The 24,666-nt window shown below is 38.5% G+C and overlaps 2 protein-coding genes and 1 long non-coding RNA gene across 7 annotated transcripts; 1 reads left to right on the top strand and 2 right to left on the bottom strand.

Annotated features, from left to right (window-relative positions):
• The first annotated feature begins 161 nt into the window (after positions 1–161).
• Evi5 (ecotropic viral integration site 5) lies at positions 162–23,509 on the top strand. 3 transcript variants are annotated; one of them, XR_011416694.1, is made up of 10 exons: positions 162–682; positions 14,874–15,392; positions 15,457–16,492; positions 16,556–16,670; positions 16,987–17,004; positions 17,509–18,170; positions 18,239–18,356; positions 18,431–18,529; positions 19,059–19,279; positions 20,389–20,519. XR_011416694.1 is itself a non-coding variant. In XM_002058942.4 (9 exons), the coding sequence occupies exons 2-9, from the start codon at positions 15,173–15,175 to the stop codon at positions 20,524–20,526; spliced, it is 2,406 nt and encodes an 801-aa protein (XP_002058978.2). In that variant the 5' UTR covers positions 162–682; positions 14,874–15,172; the 3' UTR covers positions 20,527–23,509. The 3 variants fall into 3 exon arrangements, 2 of the variants coding, with proteins under 2 accessions (XP_002058978.2, XP_015024633.1); XM_002058942.4 differs by lacking the exon at positions 19,059–19,279 and having other exon boundaries at positions 20,389–23,509; XM_015169147.3 differs by lacking the exons at positions 16,987–17,004; positions 19,059–19,279 and having other exon boundaries at positions 163–682; positions 20,389–23,509.
• Sk1 (Sphingosine kinase 1) lies at positions 6,869–13,011 on the bottom strand. Of its 3 annotated transcripts, none has more exons than XM_070209212.1 (2): positions 12,948–13,011; positions 6,869–9,280 (listed from the first exon to the last, which is right to left on the bottom strand). In XM_070209212.1, the coding sequence occupies exon 2, from the start codon at positions 9,207–9,209 to the stop codon at positions 7,146–7,148; it is 2,064 nt and encodes a 687-aa protein (XP_070065313.1). In that variant the 5' UTR covers positions 9,210–9,280; positions 12,948–13,011; the 3' UTR covers positions 6,869–7,145. The 3 variants fall into 3 exon arrangements, with proteins under 3 accessions (XP_070065313.1, XP_032295858.1, XP_002058977.1); XM_032439967.2 differs by lacking the exon at positions 12,948–13,011 and adding an exon at positions 10,163–10,748; XM_002058941.4 differs by lacking the exon at positions 12,948–13,011 and adding an exon at positions 10,174–10,747.
• On the bottom strand, positions 13,621–14,724 carry LOC138911254 (uncharacterized). The gene is made up of 3 exons (XR_011416705.1): positions 14,142–14,724; positions 13,908–14,063; positions 13,621–13,835 (listed from the first exon to the last, which is right to left on the bottom strand). It is a non-coding gene; the product is annotated as an uncharacterized lncRNA (long non-coding RNA).
• Positions 23,510–24,666: the final 1,157 nt, after the last annotated feature.

Raw genomic sequence — 24,666 nt, 5'->3', positions numbered from 1 at the left:
TATTAGGCGTTTCTTAATTGCATCGATTACCGCACAGAAAGTATTCTGATGATATGCTGTTAAAAGGAGGAGTCTCTGTTAGTTAAATGTTAAGTTTACTTCTGCTCTGTTAGCGGTCTGTATATTGTATATTTGTTTGGCATTTTCTTGTTTATTTTGCGTGGTCACACTGCTAGCGGAGTGCAGTCACACTGGAAGCTCAGTTTATAAATTCAGCAAACATTGAAAACCCAAACGCCAAAGAAATTTAAATTGAAGATTGCGAATGATATTGTTTTTTGTTTTGTATTTTTTCTCCGTAGCTCCAAACGTTACGATACACGCGATAGTGCATTCAATAAAAAGCTATTGCCGCTGAGCGATTGAAAACTAATTCCAACTAGAAAACGAATAGTGTGTATGCATGTATGTGTGTGTGTTTTTGTGTCTGCGGGCAAACCGAAGAAGTGACGTTTACAGCAAAAAAAAAGTCGGTCTCGTCAAAATTTGAAGTGAAATTAAATAAAACACGTCGTCGTCGCCGTCGTCATCGTCATCGTCCAGCCACTCACAACTCTTCCATGGCAGTTGGATGCACGTTTGATTGAAACGACGACGTCGCTTCGCTCGTCGTCTTTGCTGCAAATTTCGCCATCTTCGCTCAGAATACCAATAAGAAGAAGAAAAAGAAGAAGCAATAACGGTGAGTGCTGTAGCAGGTGTGTTTACTATGTACACTTACATAGTGTGTATACATACTTTATGTATACGCGCTCTCATACATATTTCATATACATATGCAGAAAACGTCATCAAACAGTAACAAGAAAACTTTCTATGCTATGCCTCGCTTTTGCTCATGTTGTCATTTTTATAACTTTCCTCTGTTTTTGCCCTCTTAACATCAGTTGCATTTTTTATGATTTGCCCGCATTCATTGCTGTTTATTATCAAAGAACAACAACAACAACAACAACAAGTGCCAGCAGCCACTCAAATTCCAATTGGAGAAAATTCTCTGCGTTTCTTTAGCTTTCATGCCCATTTCCTACCACATCAGCTGCTTTGTTGTCTTGTTGTTGTAACCTTGTATCTTCCAATTCAACTCCGCAACGTCTGCTCTTGCTCTCTCGCTCTCGCCCTATCTTTCTCTGTGCGCAGCGTTACCACCTTGCATGGGTGTATGTACATATACATACATATATGAACCATACACCCATGCTCACATTTATACGCCTCGCGTGCGTTTTGCTATAATTCTGTTTATTTATTTATGTTCATGCTTCAAATACAGCACGACGAGCAAATATATGCACAACTGTATATGTCTATACATGCATATGTATGTATATGCATAATTTGTTTAGAAGTTGTTCAGCCTTTTGAGTGTGCCTTGTCTGTTTGTTCATAAGTACATACATACATACATACACATGTAGTTGACTTTTGTTTTGTTAGTTTTTTATTTCAGCTGCATGTGTGTGGGTGTATTGTTTAATTATTTTTTAAATTTTATTTGCCTTTGAAGCTGCTCTACGAAGCTTTTGACCTTCTTCAAAAGCCGCGAAAATATGTTAAAAATGATTTACACTTGAGAAATGAGCCACGTCCATTAATATACTACATACATATATGTAGGTGAGTGTGTTTGTGTGGTGATTGGGTGTTGGAGCGGCGAGAGGGGAGAGGGGAACAACAACAATTTGTAATTGTTTAACCGAAAAGTAATAACGGCATCGTGAAAACAAATAAATATGTAAACATACCTACATACATACATACACATACACGTACATATATCATAATTGCCTTCAGTTTTTATCCCAGTGTCCGTTGCAAAAAAAAACCGTTATGTAAAGTAAGCAGCAATACCAAAAAAAAAAAAAAAAACAATAGCAGCGTGTTGCGCTCAGGCGGATTCCCTTCCCCCTTTAGCCCCCCCCCCCGTGCTGTCGCTTGTTTTCAATCACTTTCAAAATGTTGTTTACAGTTTCGACTTCTGGCAACACTTGCAATTCAGCACATTTAGAGGTATTATGCATGTACGAGCATACATGCATAGATATGAACAAGCATAAGTCCAAGCATACACACATATGTATGTATTTGTGTGTTATGCATTCATACGTGTATGTGTGTCATACAATTTCAATATGTGCCGGTATTTAGGAGTTTGCTTTTGATGAATTGCACTTTTCAAGCGTTTTTCAGTTGTTTGTGTGTATTTTCGTCGTTTGTATCTACGCTGGGTATTTGCTTTGTTGTTGTCTGTGCCGTTGTCGTTGTCGTTGTCGTTGTCGTAACACCGTTACAATATTTTGGCCTCATTTTGATGATCAATTTTGTTGTTGTTATTTCTTTGCGTTTTATGGCGAAAGCTTTTCTATCTCAGTCAACGCGCTGACGTTGAAACCTGTGTGTGTCGCAGGGGGAAAAGAGACAGCGAGATAAGTGTGGGACCTGTGTGGCTCATTTCCTAATTGCTTTCGCTGTTGTTTTAGCTTGTTTCTTATAAGTCTGTGCTACAATTGTTTTTATGCCCATTTGGGTTGCAGGCAATTTGTGTTGCAGCGCAATTTTACATTCTGTTGTTTTGTTTTTATTTTTTTTTTTTTGGTTAAGTCCAAGTTGTTTTTTATGCGTTGTTCATTGAGCACAGTGCCGCCCCCATTGCAATGATTAAATGCATACACACACACGCACAGTTTCTCTCTCGCTCTCTCCCTCTCTGTCTAGAACTTCTCTTCATCTGCTCTGGAAACGATAAAACATGATTGTATTCAAATAGAACTAAGGCAGCGCGTGCTTTTGCTCTGCTCTGTTGATTGACGATAAAGCGACCGCTGCAATCGTGCCTGTCTGTCCCTTTGCCTATGCATCTGCCTTCCATGTGCTATCAATGTTCACTCGTGCCGAGCTTTTACACGCACACACACACACACACACACACACACATGAATAAGTGGCTGCAGATGTATGTATATGCATATGTTGCGCTTTAGAAATGACTCTTTTACGTATCCAAATCTGTTCCATCAATAGCAGCAAAGCATCAGCTTTCTGTTTTCTGTTTTTTCCTTGGTTCAAGTAATTTCCAACACTTACATAAATATCCTGGCGTTGCCATACAGAACAGAAAAAACGTGAAAATCTCAAATGTCAGTTACAGGTAAAAGAACCTGACGAGTTTTGGGCTTGGCAGCCAAACACGGTGGAAGGGGTGGTGGTGGGGGGGGGGGTGTATGTGGGTTGATGGTTATAATGATATAATGCTAATATGTGTGTCTGCTCACGTGGCACGTGGGCGTGGCGAACCAACGTGAGAGTTACGTACATCAGTTGACGTCGATTTAGCTCATCATCCCGCTTCCTGAAGCCAGTCCTCCGTTAGTTAGTTTGCTTGTTTGTTGTTTTTTTTTTTTTTAATTAGGTTAAAATACTTAATATGCGCATGACGCGCCTTTTAACTTGGCTGCCTTTTAATAACTTAATTCTATTTTTCCATGGTTTAAAGAAGTTAAACATATATTTCTATATATTAGATAGAAATGGAGATAGAGTTATCTTAATAAATTAAATGGGTTTCGGGTTTCCTTTAGCTATAAATATTCCTGCCAAAAAACATATATTTTGAAAATAATTGAATCAAGAAATACAACTAAATGCAGAGTTGCAAATTGAACAACCTGATATGCAAAATGTCACCGCAACGCGAATGCATTATTCATTTACATTTATTTTTTTTTTTTCAAAATGAAAACAAATAAAACGTAATTGCCAATAAACTGTATGAACTGTGAGATACCCTACAACAAGATATCATTAGTCGAAATATGTCTGTGTTTGCATAGTTATATGTATATACAGTTGATGGAGCACAAAAACATTGCGTAAACAATTTAAAGGAAATTTAGCATTCGTTTTGTCTACTTTTATTTAAAATTTTAACAGAAATTTGATTTTAGGCACATCAGAAAAAGCTCTGGAACAGACCCAAAAACTCACTAAGGTTTGTAAGCCTGACAGTTCCCAAAATAAATCAAAATAACCGAACTTTTTAATTTTCAAAAAATTTGCCTGCGTGCGGGTATACCCCATTGGCTGTTGCCAAAACAAGTGATATCGGCATGAGCACAGACAAAAAACAAAAAAGCGACTAAAATAAAAATTTAAGCTTCAGCCGCTGCGGCTGCGGCCAGCAGGTTTCTGACTAATTCCCACACAATCCGCATGCCCGCCGCCCGCCGACCGCGGCCAGCCGCCCGCTGCCATCAGCTTCAACTGGGTGACGTTGGCGCAAGAATGGAAGTGTTGAGCAGCGGGGAAATGATAGAGCAAAGAGTGCTGCGAGGGCCGACATGTTTAGTCATAAAAAGGCGGCAAAGAAATAAAATGCAATTTGTTTAAACAATAATGCTGGCCAATACAGCGACAAAAGCTATTTTCATCTTTAAAATATATAGATATACGCACGTGTGTGTGGACGCCTTTCTATGTTGCTGCCTAACGGTATACGTATGCCTATATGTGCATACATATATGCATACATATGTATGCATGTATTTACTTGACTGGCTCGAGTGGCCACTTGAAACCGCATCCGAAATGAATTCAAGACGTGTTGGCGTGCTTTTAAAGTTGTTTTTTTTTTATTTTTATATTTTGGTTGGTTTAATTCTTGAATTCTGCTGTGGCTGGTAAGGTGGCCGTTAAGTTGGGCGCCAGTCACACGCGCGCATGCAAACAAACACACACACAAACACACATAGCGCACATGTGCCGCACACACATGCGCATGCATGCCAACAGAAAAATGCACATGTATTTTTATGAATGAATCAGAGTGGAAATAAGTAGGCAAGTGCATGAATTACACTCACACACAAGTCTGGCGAGTCTAAAGTGTTGCCACTTAGACGAAATTCTAAAAATTGTAAATGCACTCACACAGCAACATTTTCAGCTAATGCATCACGACAATTAAATACATACAAATAGTCGCATGTACGTATATACGCAACACATGCACGCATGCACAGGCTGCTAACAAACTACCCTACCATATGCAAGCATTTAATTATTGTCTACAATTTGATGGTGCCATTAATTAGCAACTATTCACAGTACGCACACATGCACACATTTATTGTATGTGTGCTGTCTACGCAACAGCAACAGCTTTTTCTTCGGTATCAAGTGCTCAGCCTAAACGTATGCAACATACTTTGACAAACTAGCTAATTACAGTGACGTCCAAAACAAGTGGATATGTTGTCTTAATGACAAAGCAAAGCCATAAATAGTTAAAAAAAAAATAAAATCTTATCTCGAATATTTTCTTATATATATTAAATTGTTGAGCTAATCACCAAAACAATTGTTATTAAATTTATGCAGTATTATTATTATATATAGCTAAAATTCTTGACAGTCACCCATCTGTAAATGTTTTCTATTCTTTTCGCGCATTTTCGCTGCACTTGTTCACAATGCCACGATTCAAGCGATTATCAAACGAATTTAAATAGTTGCTAGCTAAATACAAAGAGCCCAGTCATAAACGGCACTCGACCATTGCCCCAGCTCTGATATCTGTTGAATACATACCCATACACACATACATACATACATACATATGTACATTATGTATGTTTGTGGTGTACATATATTTATGTAATGATTATAAAGATAGTCATGCAGTCAAGATTGGCAGCAAATCCCGATGTTTTTTTTTTTCACGTGCTATTGGCGGCCATTTCAGCTCCTATCCGCACCGTATAAAAACCAATCTAATCAAAATTGCAGTTAACAGTAGATTTGTGCCAAGTATATGGAGGGCAATCCATTAAAGACCTAACAGAAATAAAATGTGTGCAGATATTTTGTTTGACACTGTATGTAATGCATTTTTTTGTTATACTTCAAATCCAACACATATCCGATTAGACTTCACTTTATCTGAATCTGTGGAGTATATTCAAAAGGTGTAAAACAACAACAATAACTATACAATTATCTAAATGGCACTTAACGTGTGTGTGTGTGTGTGTGTGTGTGTGTTTGTTTGTGCGTTTTGAATTGCAGGAAGCTGTTATTAACATTATCGGTCTGTTATCGCACAGCTTGCACCATGCCCATAATTGATTTATATCTGTTAACACACACTAAAATATGTTTAACATGAAACTTTAAACGTTTTCTCTCACAGCTGTTTAAAATAACTGATAAAAATGTTAGCTAGCATCTAAAGTAAAAAAACTCTTGGGGGTACGGTTTACAGTCTCGCGTTTACGTAGAGTTCGTGATCAGGTCCTTGACCCGATGATTTGGATTTGAACTGGCTTGCAGCCTTGGTTAGCAGCTAACATGTTAAAATCTGAACTCAATTATATTAAAACTCAATTATATATTAAAAGTTATAAAAAACTTGGGCCCAATAATTGGATTTGTCTAACAATATTAGCTAGATTCCAATTTTGAGCGGAGCTCAAATATAGCCCACAATTTCTATATGAAAATATATACGACAGGCAATATTTTCAGCAGATCGGGCAAAATTATATATTGGAATTGAAATGTTTTCTTAAAATGTTGTAAATATATGAAGCAGCCGGGCTTAAAACGACAAGGTGACGAACCGGAGGAGTTAGTTTGAACCGCGAATCGAACCAGTTTTTTTTAAAATAATATTTGTTTGGATTATAATGTCTGACGATAAAATAAAGTGAATGACGATAAAATAAAAAGAATATTTGACGGACTTAAAGCCGAATTTCTAGACATTAAAAATTCGCTTTACAAACCGAAACTTCAGCCGAGACGCTGGTTCAAACCGTGAATCGAACCAACGTAAATAGCTGTTGCGCTGGCTGTTATTTAGAAATAAAAAGCAATTGTTTATTGAAATGTGCAAATGTGTTGGGCCTCGGATATACTTATATGTATGTAAAGTACAATAAACAATAAATTGGCTGCCCTTTTATTTGTGTGGTGTCTTTAAATATAATTAACAATAGAAGTAGTTAAAAAAAAAAGTCGTAACAAATGCTAAAGAAAAAAAATGAAAAAAAAAAACAGTCTTAATCGCTTAGTCAAGTGCATTATCAAGCTATGTATATATAAAATACACATGTACCGGGAACTCGGAATGTTAATGGGCGATCTACTCATTGGCCCGTATTTGTCATAACATTGATCAGGCCTGGAAATACCTCAGCCTGAATGGGTCCATAGTCGACGCGTTCGCCGTCAATGGTTAAAATGCCATTTGAGCCGCTTGGCTCAATGCGAAACGCTCGCACCGGCAGCACCTGTATATGGGGATCCTCCTCCACGGGCAGATGCGTGCCATTGTGCATGCTGAGCAGAAAATTGAGCAGTTGAGAGCGTCCGACGCCGGCTCGTATGATCACCAGATAGATGAGGCCGTCGTTTAGGCGTGAGTCCGGCGCAAAGAAGCAATCGGATGCCAGATGCGTTGTGTATGCCGCATGCACCATCACGAACTCCCCCGCCTCCGATAGCCAGCCATCGGCGGCGGGCAGCGGCAGCTGTAATCCGGGCATTGTGCTCGCCGGCACCAGCTGACTGAACTCGGCATTGGCCGCTTCAATGCGCTGGGCCACACTCAGCCGGCTGCGGTTGGAGCGTGTACTCTGCCCGCCCACCGAGTAGTAGGCGGTGCGACGCGACACCGCCGAGTGCCAGCTGTCTCCATTCTGGCGATAGACGCTGCGATCCATGGACAGTGCGTCGGCAAACTGATCCAAATCGGATTCATGTGCGCGCAGCTGTACATCCGATTCATCGGGCAAATCCTTGAATTCGCTAAACGTTCGCGTCGCCACGGGATGTGGCTCAACTGTTTCCACAGGCGATTCTGGCGCGGATTCGACTGCTGTTGCCGCTTTCGCTGCTAATTCCGCTGATCCCTCAGTGTGCTTTGTGCTCGCTGGCAGATAGAACAGCTTGCCCGGATAGCAGCGCAGCGTGATGAGCCGCCGGATGGCCCAGAGCGTAAAGCGTTGGGCGCCAATCGAACGCAGCCGCTCGCTCTCAATATCAATGTCGGCGATGAGGCCCCAGCCGATCGATAGGAACGAGTACATTACAAAGTGCTTATCCCGATGATTTAGCTCGACGCGCACCACATCCATCGGCGTTGCCCGGCCGGTCATGCAGATGAGCGTGGCATGGAGTATGGGCTTCGGTTCGTATGGCTCGTTGCAGTGATGGGCAATGCTCTTGGCCAGTCCGTTGCCGGAGCCGCAGGGTATGATGCCCAGCGAGAGTTCACGGCAGGCGCGTCGCCAATCCATGCGCTCCATCAGACCGTTGAGCACCTCATAGAAGAGTCCATCGCCGGAGGCGACCACAATGCCCGCATAACGCTCCAGCAGATCTTTGCGGGAGCGCACATACTCCTGGGCATAGTGTGGATGCGTTGTGATCTGCAGATCGTATTGGGCCTCCGCTTCGCGCAGCAATGGCGCCACCTGCTTCTGGAACTGTTCGCGTCCCTTGCCCGAGCCCGACTTGGGATTCAACAATATGAGCAGCTTTTTGCCCGGATCTCTGGCCAATTTGCCCGCCGCACGCTGTTTGTGCTCTCGTATCGTGTGATGCCAGAGCCGCGCGGTATTCAGATTCTCGGCATAGTGATCGCTCGTCCGGAATCGCAAGATGCGCAATGTCTGCACACGACGCAGCGGCTTCTCCTTCTTCAGATAGGCATAGATGTACAGATAGGCGCTGTTATCCGCTTGCGTTTGCCCCGGCTGCCGGCGTTTCGTGGATTTCTGTTGCTCCCGTTGCTGCTGCTGCTGCTGTTCCTCATCCTCGTCAGCCGCCTCCTGCGGCTCGTGGTTGGCACTCTTGCAGGAGTTAAGGCCGCCGCGTGCACGCTTCTTTAGCCGCTTGCCATAACTGGAGCCAACGATGTCATCGATCCGTATCAGCTGCTCATTGATGTGATCATTCTCAGCTGTCTCGCGCCGCAAATAGATGCCATCTGGGCAGAGCTTGACCATGATTTTGATATTCTGTTTGCGTCGCCGATTCTCCACATAGAATATACCGATTAGCTCCGACTGCGCAGTAATCGCTTCTCCGGACTCTGTTGTCATTCCCGACTTCAGCACCGGCTCTAGCTCCGATTCCGGCTCCGTTACCGTCTCCGTCGCCGTCTCCGACTGTTGTCTGTCGGGTCGCTGAACTGGGTTGGCTGTCATGGCGCTGTTTTGGCCGTCTCCGTTGGCACACCCCGCCCACCAACTTGTTGTGTTAATGGGGCTTTTACCAGCTGACAACAACAACAAAAAACAACGTAATTAATGAGAAGCGTTTAAAGTTAACTTTGGGCTATCGAACTCTTATACACCCTTGCACACGGAGCTGGCCTGATTTGACTAGGATATCTATATAATAGATATATGTATATTCAATTGTTATCCATTCTTGATATGTTATGGCATTATGTTATGTTTCTCTCCATAAAAACAGCAAAGCTTTCACAAGATCTTCGCTATTTTATATGTTTTAATGTTCTGTATAGATATGTGGGATATATGCAGAATTTTCTTGAGCTCCTTTTAGAACTGGAAACACATTTATAAATGTCCATATGAACGAATCACATTATTATAATCAGGAATAAATGTTTAGACTTAACGAATGATCGATGAGGACTTAACGTCTCTCTAAACGTTGCTCGGCCTCTGGATAATGCATTGATAAATAGCTCGGGTGTTGATAAGTGCGATCTTTATAGGGCTTTCGGGTTTAAAAAGGGGTTACAAAGTCTAACAAAAAGATAATGATTCGGGATCGGTATTTACTATAAAAGAACCTACATGCTGATCAGCTACTTGGTAGCTCGAGCTCTGATAAGCTTTGCGATATGTTGCAACATCATAAACAGACAATCGATACTTATCGGTTTAAGGGAAAACTGCTGAGTTATCGATGACTTTCAATGAACTTACAACAGTGTGGGAAGCTCTAGCTTTGATTATTGAGTTTATTGGTGCTTGGTGGACTTACAGATTGCCTTCTGTTACATACACAAGCACAAAACCAGAATACCCATTTTGAGCCCATTTTGAATGGGTTAGGGTATAGGAAACACACAAATACAGCCTTGGGTCTGCGTCGCTTTGCTTTGTTTTGTTTTGTTTTCACTTACTTAATTATTACCTCTTTTAAAAGTTGTTGTTGATGTTGTTGTTTTTTGTGCGCGTTTCGATATTTGTAGTTTTTGTTTTTTCTTTCTTATTTTTTGTTTTTTTGTTTTTTTGTTAGTCCGCTGCTCGCTCCTGTGCGCTCGACTCCACGTATCTCCGCGTACTGAGTGAACTAACCTTATTTCGAATGGAACGAATGAGCACGGAGATTGGCGCTTTGCGATTTGATTTCACTTGTCTCGCACACACACACACACACACACACACATACACACGCATGCACACCTCAAATTTGGTTGTGTGTGTGTGTGTTTGGTGTTTCGAAATCTAATCAACACGTATCGTATCGTGTCGTATCGTATCGTATAGTATCGATGTTGTGTGTATTATGCCTGGCTCATAACTGTATTGTCGCACATATGTACTTGCATTTAGTTATATATATATATGTATACTATATATCTCTAACGCATTTGTTGCTCTTCTTCCACTCTCCCACTATCTCTCTCTCTCTCTCTCTCTCTGTGTGTTTGTTTGGCTGCATGTAAATTAAATACGCTCCCAGTTCGACGGCATTGAACCGCTTTTGCTAACTGACTTCGACTTTGAATTTTGTGCATATGCAATTTATATCCGAGGCAGGCCTTCCCATAATCCCACCCTTACCCCTATGACCCACACACTATATGTTGTTTTTTTTTTTTTTTTTTTTTTTTTTTATAAGTCATCATCAACAGCTTGTATTTAGCGTTTCGGATTTTTTATACATCTTTTTTGTTTTGCTTTGTTTGTGTGCAAATTTGAATGTGCACTCTGTTTCCACTTGGTTTCACTCACGGAAGCGTTTTTTTAGTTGATGTTTGGGAGGGGAATCTCTTGATTAATCTAAACATGACAAGTTTTGAGTCCGCTTTAGGCAAATAACAACAAAAGCAGCAAATGTACAAATGTTGACTCAACCAGCAGCTACCCTGTAACCAATGCATATGCTATACCATTCCCAGTATTCGCCAGTTGTATGTGTTTTATCATCATGCTCCAAAACGATTCAAAGAAAATTCTTCAATAATTTTACTTATACGTATTTTGACAGCTTATCTGAACATTGACAATATGATTAATATGACTGCAAAATGAAATGAATTTTGTTGTATTGCTTTTTATCACCTCTGATGACGTTTACTCTCTAAAAAAAAAACTGGTTAACATACAAATATAAAGACACCCACAGTTAGGTATCTTAATTAAATCGGGTCAAGTAACATTATTCGTGACTATATCCAAAAAAAAAAAAATTCAATAACAAAGTCGTTTGCGCAACGGGGACTTTGCTATTTTTACGAGATGCACACGAAAATCACTTAAATTTTCCGCCTTAGCGCACATTCGATAGCTTCCACCTGTTACGTTAACGATATTTTTAATAAAGTGCCATACAAACAATAAACTCTGAAATCAATTTGCATTTTCCTTTGTTTTTCTTCAACTTGAAAACGTACGACTCTCATATCCATAGAACATTTTCCCCTGCTTCTAAATATATAAAATACAAATTCTCAAGATCTTTAAACGATATGCGAGAAGAAAAAAACAGTGTGCGTGCTAGAGTGATTAGATTAGCACTTTTACTGAAAGCATGAAAAATGGGAAGAATTCCTTCATTCATTACTTCAATTCACGAGAATTGCATAGAAGGACTATATATAAAAAAGTTTTTTTTACTTTGAGCCACTTCGGGAATTAGGCTGCGTTTGACAAAAGAGAACATATGTGCCCACGCATACACACATCTATACATACATACATACATACATACATATATACATACATATATACATACGTACATACATACATACATACATACATACATACATACATACATACATACATACATACATACATACATACATACATACATACAGATATACATATATACATACATACATACATATATACATATATACATACATACATACATACATACATTCATACATACATATATACATACATACATACATACATACATACATACATATATACATATATACATATATACATACATACATACATACATACATACATACATACATACATACATACATGCATACATACATACATACATGCATACATACATACATACATACATACATACATACATATATACATATATACATACATACATACATACATACATACATACATACATACATACATACATACATACATACATACATACATACATACATACATACATACATACATACATACATACATATATATATATATATATATATATATATATGTATATATATACAAACATACAAAAACACAAGCACATACCTCTATACGAACACAATTTTCACAAAAAAAAAAAAAAAAAAAAAAAAAAACACCACTTAAACTATGGAGACCTTCCTGGCTTACTTGAATTCATGAGAATCGAGGAGGAAGGCATCACTTATAAAATAATTTCCTATCAAATTTGTGGGGTGAATAACTTTATGTTCAGCTGCTACATAAACGTTTCCATACATGCATACATACATACATGCATACATACATACACCTATGCATACATACACAACCACATATGTATATATACGTATGTAAAAGACCTGTAAATCTGACTTGAAGTCATAAGTATTTCATAGGAATTTTACTTGAATTTACCCCCAAAAATGATCTGCGTTTCTTAAAAGAGAACTTAAAGTTGCAAACCACATTTTTTCTCCCATTACTTAATGTAGTATATAAATATAAGCTTAAAGCCGATCGGACAAAACTTACCAATACAGCCCGATTCCTTAATATCCTGATGGATTTGTCAAAATTGGCGAAGTATGTCTCTTGTGAATTTTGTAATTCAATTTCTGAAAATGGACCAGAGTCAGACTCGCTGAATGCAAAACAATCAAATTGTGTTTCATAAAACAATTTTCATCGCATTTTCCAAGCATTGGCTTACCTTTGTTTTAGGTCTCTCCCTCTGTCACCCATTGTTATAGGGTATGACAACGCCCCATATTCCATATTTCGGTTCGCCAGAAAACAGTTTAGCCCCCATTCATTGCATTTCTGTGGCAGTCAACAAGCATGCAATTGTTTTAAACGAACTATGTTACGTATACGAGGTGTTGTGTTGGCGGTGTTGGGTCATAAGGCACATCGATAAGCATGAACTTACCTAACGCATGTTTGTCCACCTATTCTGTTTGTTTTTTGCTTTTACGTCTCTTTTAATGTATCGCCAGATAGGTACATTCTTTTAGTCTACTGCGTGTAAATCGATATCTAAGCATATATATATCATTCTTTTTATTTACTTATTTGTTGTTTTGTTTTCCTTCACTGCTTAGTTAAATTGATAAGAACCCGGTTATTGTTGCTTAGTTTTAGATAAATATTTTGTAAGAATCCAAATGGAAACTATTTTACGTTCAAATACCTAAATAAACTGGCTTACCTCAAATTTCCACAAAAGGGTTCTTACTGGCTCAAAGTCCTTGACTTGCCTTGAATTTAAGCCGAGAGCTCTTTAGCTATTTGAAATTCTTGGCTGAAGATCTAATCACACTGTTCTGTTCTGGGTTTCTTTGGTGATTTGATCTACGGCATTTTAGAAGCTATATCGTTTTCCCACATCGAACTGGTGCTCCAACTCGGTAACCGTGTAGCCTGTTTTAAGTAGTTAGGGTTTGTGTTAGTTCTAGTTAGTTTTAGTGCTGTTTTAAGGGTCTTTCTACTTACAAATGATTGCTTGAATGATGCGTTGAAGTTGTACATTATCTTCGATCCGATATTGTACAAAAATTCTTCAAGAGCACGTTAAAAATCGATGTATGCCTGTCTTGTGGTATATTTAATCGGTATATTGTCAAATGCTGCGCTTCGGTTGAGTTCCCGCTGAAATTAATAACGACAACGAATTTTTAAATATCGCATCTCTATGGGATTTGCATGAATTCACGTAATTTCACTCACTTTCTTGGGTAGAGCAACTTCTCTTTGGACAGTTCTCTTCAATCTTTCTCCCTCCTCTTTCGCTCTCTTACACTCACTCTCTTTCATTCTGTGACAGCAAGCCAGATCCATTAAAAAAGCTCTTGTTAAGCAGTTGCTTATAATATTTGCAGATGATTTCGCGCTTATCGAGCTATAAAAATGTGCAATGCGGTCAGGGACACGCTTCTTGCGCAATCTGATCGCCCACTCCATACTAATGTGGACCATGCAGAGAGAGAGACAGAGAGTCGATAAACTAAGAAATATGTAGATAACTTGAAATGTTTGTATGTGCATATATATGCACATATGTATGTACAGTTGTTGTTTGTGTCAGCGTAAAAGCCCAGACAGGTTTTTCTTCTGTTTTGTTTCGCTTTGATCCATTTCTTTTTGGGGGCGCACAACTTATAAACAATACAAGTCAAACTTTAACTTAGTCGCCAGCATTGTTTGCATTAAATTGTGTGAATATGGCTCACAGGCTGCCTACACTTTTCAGATGGCTTTCCATTATCGTGATCGGGGGGTTGGCTGGCAATGCTTGAATTCAGTTCTGGTTGACATCTGTCAGTCTGGTGTTTCGATAAGTCTTGCGCTTAACTTGTCAAATTCATTAATTTCTATATGTGCCAGCAGTGGATGCCCAATACCGAATGATAACAAGAATTGTTAATTATCAATGTGTGTTGTCTTTGCATTTGATTACAGAGCGAACAGAGCTGCGACGATGAGCTGAGCTGCGCTTAGCTATGCATTCACAAAGCTATCGTTGAGATCTCACCCCATAGGGACACATCGCTGAAGTACACCGTCAGAGAACAAAGCAAGCAACCAACCAGCGAGTCTTCCAAACTAGAACAAACTACGAGCTACGAGTTCAACAAGACAAAGCACAAAGGATCAACAGAAACAATAGTGTGTGTAAGTGGCTGCACGAAGCGCGAAGCCCTTGCAGAGCAGGTCAAGCAATTTGGTAGTGGTTGTCGGGTCAGCATCGTCATATAGAAATGACACTGACCACAACGGCGACGCCACCGGAGAGCAACAAGAAAATGGAAGTGAAGGCATTGACAGGCGAAGAGAATCTGCCCACATCTGAAATGGATCTGCTGGCCAAGCTGGAGGCCGCCAATAAGCTAATTGAAAGCGATGCCAAAAGCCTCAATTCGCTGCACTCAACGCACAGTCGCAAAAACTCGGACACGAGCCAAATAAGCCTTACTTCAAGTAAATGTTATAGTTATATATAATAATATGTTGCTCTTTTAATTGGGGCTTATTCACTTTGCAGGCGGCAATTCGGTTGCCGAGGAAGACATCTGGACCACGTGGGCATCCATACTGAACGACTGGGAGGGCGCGCTGAAGCGTAAAAATCCCTGCGTGCGGGAGCTGGTGCGTCGCGGCATACCGCATCATTTTCGCGCAATCGTGTGGCAACAACTTAGCGGCGCCGCCGATGCCGATAAAAAGCAATATGCTGAATATATTAAGGCAACGTCTGCTTGCGAGAAAGTTATTCGGCGCGATATAGCACGCACCTATCCGGAGGTTGATTTCTTCAAGGAGAAGGACGGGCCCGGCCAGGAGGCGCTGTTCAATGTGATCAAAGCGTATTCGCTGCACGATCGTGAGGTGGGCTACTGTCAGGGCTCTGGCTTCATTGTCGGCCTGTTGCTCATGCAGATGCCCGAAGAGGAGGCGTTTGCCGTTCTCGTACAGATCATGCAACAGCATCGCATGCGGCACATGTTCAAGCCATCGATGTCTGAGCTGGGCCTGTGCATGTACCAGCTGGAGAATCTGGTACAGGAGCAAATACCCGACATGCACTTACATTTCCAGCAGCAAGGCTTCCAGACGACCATGTATGCGTCTAGCTGGTTTCTGACGCTCTATACGACCACACTGAATGTGAATCTCAGCTGCCGCATTATGGATGTCTTCCTTAGCGAGGGCATGGAATTCATTTTTAAGGTGGCACTGGCTCTGCTCTTGACGGGCAAGGAATCGCTGCTGTCCCTTGACATGGAGGCCATGCTCAAGTTCTTTCAAAAGGAGCTGCCCGGTCGCGTCGAGGCCGATCCAGAGGGTTTCTTTAATTTGGCCTATGCGCAGAAACTCAATACGAAGCGAATGAAGAAAATGGAGAAAGAGTATCAAGACTTGAAGAAAAAGGAACAGGAGGAGATGGTCGAGCTGCGACGGCTGCGGCGCGAGAATTGTCTCTTAAAGCAGCGCAACGAGCTGCTCGAGGCTGAAAGCGCCGCCCTGGCCGATCGTCTGGTGCGTGGCCAAGTCTCGCGTGCCGAGGAGGAGGAGACCAGGTGATTTAACCCAGCCTATCCAATAAATATTTAATCTTTAATATGCATCTATCTATTGCTCAGCTATGCCATTCAAACGGAGCTAATGCAGCTGCGACACTCCTATCTGGAGGTGTCACACCAACTGGAGAATGCCAACGAGGAGGTGCGCGGTCTCAGTCTGCGGCTACAGGAAAATGTAAGTATTGTCTAATATCAAAGTTTATCGCTATTGGATATTTTCGGTTGTTTTGTAACTAAAAACTGAAGAAAAAATGAAAATAATTAAGAAAAAAATCGTGCTTTACCAATCGAAAGCTGTTTGTTAATCATTTCTGTCTTTCTTTTCCATTCTGTTTATTTCTTATGGTTATGGTGCTTAAAACAAAAAAAAAAAAAACAAAAAAAATCTCTCAATATCCAAAAAACTGGTAATCCAATTTCCAAACGTTTGCTTAAAAATATAAAAAAAATAAATAAAATACAATACGTAAAATTTGCTCAACGCCAAGCAGAACGTTTCAATCGATAGCGTAAGTATCGCAACTTGCTAAAACTCTAGGAAAATATATATATATATGTATGTACATATATATATATACATATTATACATATGTAGTGCTTAGGTCTCCAGAGCTATTTTTCCATATACGACAGCCATAACAGGTGCATGCCAGTAGTGGTATTACGTAGCGTTACTTTGCATGTTTGTAATTTTCCAAGTTTGTGTACTTATTAGCTATTAACTTTTAACCAATTCATTCACGTGCCTACATAATAACATTAATATAATACACATACATAATTTGTATATATATTGTACTCGTTTCTATTGATATTTAAGAAGAGCTTACACATTTAAGGTAGAGCTGGAAAACCGTCGATGTCTTATCGATAAATAATCGATATGTGCATCATTATCGACTTATCGATAGCTTTCAAGCTCAATTTATACATTTGTCGATAGGCATACGCATGAAAACCTTGAAAAGCTGCAGTTTTGTAAGCGTTCTAAAGCTTGTCCTATCTCCATTTAGAATAATTCGCGTCAGTCGTCTATCGACGAGCTGTGCATGAAGGAGGAGGCACTGAAGCAGCGCGACGAGATGGTCTCCTGTTTGCTAGAGGAGCTGGTCAAGGTGCGTCAGGGCTCAGCCGAAAGCGAGGATCAGATACGAAATCTGAAGTCGAAAATCGAAGAGCTCGAAGAGGATAAAAAGACACTGCGCGAAACCACGCCCGACAATTCGGTGGCCCATTTGCAGGACGAGCTGATTGCTAGCAAGCTGCGTGAGGCGGAGGCCACGCTCTCCCTCAAGGATCTCAAGCAGCGCGTGCAGGAGCTGAGCACCCAGTGGCAGCGCCAATTGGCCGAAAATCAGCGCAACGAGCATAGCGCTGCCTCCGTTGATTCCACACCCAAAAAGTTGTTAACAAATTTCTTTGATAACTCAAAATCGACGGAGCACACACAGAAACTCGAGGAGGAGCTAATGACGACACGCATACGTGAAATGGAAACGCTAACCGAACTGAAGGAGCTGCGTCTCAAAGTCATGGAGCTGGAGACACAAGTGCAGGTCTCCACGAATCAGCTACGACGGCAGGACGAGGAGCACAAGAAGCTCAAGGAAGAGCTCGAACTGGCCGTCACACGCGAAAAGGAGCTGGCCAACAAGGCGCGTGAACAGCAGCACAGGTCCGCATCGAACATGCCCAAGCAATATAGTTAGTTATTTGAAGTAACATGTACTCTACACATTTTAGGTATTCGGATCTGGAGTCTCGTATGAAGGATGAACTTATGAATGTCAAAATCAAGTTCACCGAACAGAGCCAAACAGTTGCCGAACTGAAGCAGGAGATTTCTCGATTGGAGACAAAGGTATGTCTCCTATAGATCGCGTGCTCATGAATTGTCAACTGAAAAGCCCTTTTTTTATAAAATTTTTTGTTTAGAATTCGGAAATGCTTGCCGAGGGCGAGCTGCGCGCTAATCTGGATGACTCGGATAAAGTGCGTGACCTGCAGGACAGGTTGGCTGACATGAAGGCGGAGGTGTGTATTGCTGATGGGTCCAGTCAAACCATTTATTTGGATACCATTTGCTGTTTATTTTCGGTTTCGGGCTTTTAATACTGTGCGCACCCACCCAAACCATTCAACCACAATGCCAATTCAAAGCGCCAAACAAAACTCAAACACACACACACACACACACACACACACACTAATTTTCACCTGTGTACATACTCAACACCTACCCACAAGCCACACTGCACTCTGAGCGCATTCAAAAAAGGCCATTCAAATGGTGCCGTTGGCCATGAGCAAAAGGCTAAAATCTGTTTCAGTTCATGCTAACTGCTTATCAGCCCGCCCATACGCTTTGGTGTGGCATTCGCTTTTATATTTTGTATACGTGATTGTATATTTTATTTTAAAGAACATATTTTAGAGTTTTTTTTTGTTTGGAACTTTGGAACTGCTGAAGATAATAATATCGTTGTTTCTCATTGAATCTCTTTCTCACACCACACACACACACACACACACACAAAATATACAAAACGCGTTGCGTCTCTAGTATCCCACGCCAATAACCAGCCCCGATACTGAACCGTGGAAATGGATAAGCTAAGCTAATCGAAAACAGAAAGCTAAAATCAAACCAAAACTAAGCAAATTCATCAACATCATTAACAAATGCCATCTACCTTAAATCCCAGTTAAAACGAAAAGCAAAACAAAAAGTAAAACCAAGATCAAATTCAACATTTAACAGCAAAACGACCAAAAGCAAATCAGGTGTCTATCAATAACTCTGCCCTCTTTCCCCAACTCACTTCCACAATTATTATTGATACTAAGTATCTTTGTGTATGTACATAAGTACTTTGATATCGTTAAGATCTAAGCCTGCTCGTGTTGCCCTGTTTTCTTTATAAACTTTGTCGACCATTCTTTTTGCCCATACAGTATTTTGGATACATATCGTATTTGAAGCATATTATTTCAATACCAAATCATCCCGTACTTAGTATATTTGAACCTCTACCATCACTGCCTGCTGCCCCTCTTTATACATATCCAGTTTTTTTTCATGCAGAGCATGCGTCCCTTGATTTTACATGTTTACAAAGCATATTTAAGCTGTGACTTATTGTTTTTCTTTAACGTTTGCTAGAAGGAATTGTTCTTATTTATGTAATAATGCATGCTATCCAAAGAAAATGTTCTCATATATTTTTTGTTACCTCATGTATATATATATATTTATTTGTTAAAAAAAAAACGAAGCATATGAAACATTTTTTATTATTTTTCGAATGGTATTAAACTATACCAATTCTTGTGAGTTGTCGGCAACTTAGCCACGCTTCACTGTAACGTTCTTATCAAAATGTACTGCTTGATCTTAAGGCCCATATGGCATAAGAACCAAAGCTCTTGGCTTAGCAAAGACGCAAACCTTACGATACAAATTTGAAGACCGTAAAATATTTGGCATACCTTTAATTCTTTAGTGTGTCTAACATCTTTGTATATTGTATAAATTAAGCACATGCATTCAATATCTTTCCCTGTTTAAATGCACATTTGTTATTAATAATTGTTTTTGTTCAAATTCATTCAACTGCACGCTTGTCTACCATAACTGAGTATATAATTATGCTAATATTTGTGTATCTATAACTGGAATTGGTATTTGTTAGAAATTTTCGTACTGTTTTTGTAAACTTAGTCTAGTTGTTAATGTCTAAGCACGCACATACACAAATACACCGACACACACAAATACACTGACACACACACACACACAAGCAACTACAACGTAATGCACGCACATAAAGAATAACAAGAACAAACATCATAAATGCCCCCCACTAACTGGCCAACATAATTTCCTGCTGCAGCTGACGGCGCTAAAAAGTCGCGGCAAATTTCCGGCCAACAAGCTGCGCAGCGCCTCCATTCAATCCATTGAGTCGACAGAGATCGATTTCAGCGACCTCAACATGGTGCGTCGCGGGAGCACGGAGCTGTCCACATAATATTCAGAGCAGGCGGCACACGGTACGGATAAAATAATTGCATGCAATTATATCAACATATATGCATAAACATGTGTATAGACGAGGATGATAGATAACTATTTGAATCCTTATATATATACATGTATATTTATATATAATCGGTTGATGTATATGTTTACATAACTAGCTATGTATGCTCGGGTCACAAAGTCGGCTGTGGTGCGTCGATGGGTATCCTTGGGGCGTGTCAATAAATGTATAATTAGTTGAAATTCAATTAAAGCATATTACCTATTTATAATATAATATTATCTATGTTTTTAACGATTATTAATAATTATTATTGTCATTATTATTTTTTTTTCTACTTCATTGTATGTATTTATATAAGTATATTGCTGTTATGTTAAACAACAAAGAAATACCACTAATATTTATTTATTGATATGTATAGTTTTTTTTTTCTTCACATCGTGTAAACGGGCGTTCACTAAGTACACATATATACACACACATATTTATATATATATATATTTATATATATATATATATATATATATATACAAAGCAGCTGATAAATGATACATATGTATTTCACTTACAAGTATTGTATCTATATACACACACATATATATATATATATATATATATATATGCACATTATTAAAGTCAAACATGAAGGATTTTATGTACCCAACATATTTAATGTAAGTTTTAAATTGAGAAAAACAAAACAAAAAACGATAAAAATATGTGAGTTTTAACCAAGTTTAGAACGAGTAAACGCGAAACTGTCGAACTAGTTTTTCTTTAAATTTGTATTTTATATTGTTTACCTCTTAAAGTCGATGAACGTGTCGAATGATATTTTGTAAACATTGTCACACACACACACATGTCCGAAACGAATTTGTAACTCCTCATCGTGTAGTTAACTAAGTTGAATATAATTATTTTTATTATTGTATGTATGCACAACAACAAACAATACAAATACAAACGTATTCTATAGTACCATATATACATATACATATATACATATATATATATATATATATATATATATATATATATTAAACATACCTAAACAACAAATTGATAAACTTTTACGATAACGAAGTGCGAAAATCATCATCCGAAGAAAGCGTTTTTAATAATGTTCAAACATGTAACAAGCGTTGCCAAAATGTTATTTCAAACAACAACAAAAGTCTATAAACTAAAAACTAAAGACTATTTAAAATAGTTATTGCGAACCAGAACCTCGAGATAAAGCAATGTATTGCAAAACTCCCATAACTTACGATATTCCAAATACGATATTCGGTTAATCCCATGAACAATGTAGTTGATACACACACTCACACTCACACACACACACACACACACACACACATACTATATATGTGTATACACAAGACATATGTATTTACACAATTTATATTGATATTGATAAATGTAAACAGTGCATCAATTACTTACGTACAGCTGTCCCTTGAATGGATCTGCGATCCAACTATTTTGGCAGCTGCGATAACTTGAAACAAAAAAAAAAAAAACTGAAAAAGCAAAAAAAAGAGATAAGAATTATTATAAATGTGTATTTAAGTTAGAGCTGTTTTCCAAGTGCAATAACTAATTCAATTTAATTCAATTAAATTCCTTTTTTTTTTATTAGTTTCTAAGCATTGTTTTAGCTTTGTGTTTATTTTGATTTTGTTATCATTGAAGTCATATATCGTATGTAATTTACCGAATGTATTCTAATGCAGCAACGCGCTTCCGTTATTCAATGTCCTTTGATTTGCACTTCATGACAAGACCATATGCATGCCCCCCTAAATATGTAGTTGTTAAGTGAATAATGTGTCACAAATCTTAATTCAGTATGCATGCACATACATATGTATATACATTTATTAAGATGTTCTGCCGATTGTATTCATGCATTTTTTTTTTTATAAATTTCACTCACAGAAATTCTCTGAAATCACAAAACTTTCAACTGTTTTTTAACCAATCAGCAGGGACTTCAATAGATCTCACATCAAGTTTTCCAAAATTCTTTAAAGAAAAAGGACTCGTCAAATATACATAGATAACAATTTAAGGTGCCAAAAAACAATTTCACTTGCTTATTTTGAGTGAAAAGGGAGTCCGAAAGAGAAAAGTCTCCGTAAATTCTTTAAAGCTATATACATATTTATTAACTTAAAATAGGAGTTCTGTTCCTTGTTTCTAGTGTGGAAAACATTGCAATCATGTTGCTTTTCCAGTGCTGCACAATGTGTCAGTATTAAATGTTTCGATTAGCGAACACTGTTCAAACCTACAAATTCCATTTGCATTTGTAAATGCTTCAGACTTCTTTTGAAGTGCACATTCCCGACTCCACAAAATGTAACAAATATAGTTCCTGCACTTTCCTTCGCTCTCTGCTTCTTCACTCTCCCTTTCTCTAAACGGGCAACATGTTAATAAATGTATTATTAAGTATGTCTGTACAAGTAAATCTCGACAGAAACTTAACGTATTAGTTGAATGTTTAGAAGTTAATGCGCACAATATTTAATTACAATCGTACATTGCCTTTAATGTGTACGATTTGTTAATTTTACGCACTAAATGTTACTTAATTAAGTTCAGCTTTTGCTTTTACTCAAACTGTATTGACACAAGGAATTTACAAAAAAAGAAAAAATGAAAGCTAAGCTCACAAACAAATACCAAAAGCAGCATAAATAATGGACAAACATATCTCTAAAGCACTTATTACCATATGTATGTGTGTACGGGTTTGCATGTATTTGAATAGATTTGCATTTAGGCATGATTAGTTATGTGCTTGTCAAGGCCCATGCTAAATTGACAGGTTGTTGTCAACATACAGTTGGCAATGCCGGCAATAAATTATAAATATTGGATATAAGCATAACTGTCAATCATCAATTGCTTTGGCGTTGACCCACACTGTGCATTGCAAATATTTACAAGGCAGATAAACTGTCTGTTTAAATGTTTGACAGGCAACATGTGAAAGTGACGCCTAAGTTTAGCATGGCCATAAGAAAAGCTGCAGCCTCTGTGCAAATGTTTACCCCTATTCGAATTGTGAATTGTTGCTAATTAAAAAATCAATCAGCTGACTAACTGACCTGACTTCTCGGCCCGACTCGTAACGTGTTGTGCTGCGCACTTTGATAAATTACTTATCAAATTGATATGCAAATCACGTAGGATTGGGGCTTGGGGCTTGCGGGTTCGTTGATCAGTTGGCAGCGGTAGATAATTTGTTTGTTGCTGTCTCGATATGTAAATTCACGGGCACAAATACATGCACATACACATACGTAAGGTATCTGAAAATACATATATATATTTATATATATATATATATACATATACATATACACTTAATGTAATACAATACCTATATAAATGATTCAGCTTCCATTTATACAACTTGTTCAGACCGAAATTGATTTATTTCCCTTGAGTTTTCTTAGGTTTTTTTTAAAATTTTTTTTTTTAAATTTAATTAGTTACTTTTTGTTTTGTTTATTGTTACTTGAAACACATGTTCACAAACACACACAATACACTGAGAGAAAAAATGCTATATTTAAGGTAAACAATTTAAAATACCGAAAGTGTTTGTTTAAGTATACAAATGAGCATGATGATACTTACATTTGTAGTAGATACTATTGAAATATTGTGTTGTAATTGTTCCAAAATTTATAAAAATCAAAAAAAGAAGAAAAAGCGAATAAAGTTAAAGACACTTAGTACTCGTATACATACATATTATGTGCATAGATGCCGCTATGGCATGCTATATACTATAACTAATCAAACATTTTGTGGACCGTTGTTAAAACAACAAATGCAAACACTTCGTAATACACAATTTACAAGGCTGAGGCCAGCAAATAAACAAATAACAATAACAATATATATATGCATATATATATATATTGAACTCAAACAACAGAGAACAGACAACAAAAGATTCGTATACAATTTAGTATAAATCACAAGAATATATATACATACGAGTAAATAAAATGGTAGAAAAATCAAAATTCAATAAAGGTACATGTTTTACTTCTTGCTTATTACAAGGTTCTTGATTACAGCCAATCGATATTTTTGCGG

This window comes from Drosophila virilis, chromosome X (genome assembly GCF_030788295.1).
Source record: "Drosophila virilis strain 15010-1051.87 chromosome X, Dvir_AGI_RSII-ME, whole genome shotgun sequence".
Taxonomy (NCBI): Eukaryota; Metazoa; Arthropoda; class Insecta; order Diptera; family Drosophilidae; genus Drosophila; species Drosophila virilis.
Note: the sequence above shows the minus strand (reverse complement) of the source record. Positions and strands in the feature narration are given on the sequence as shown.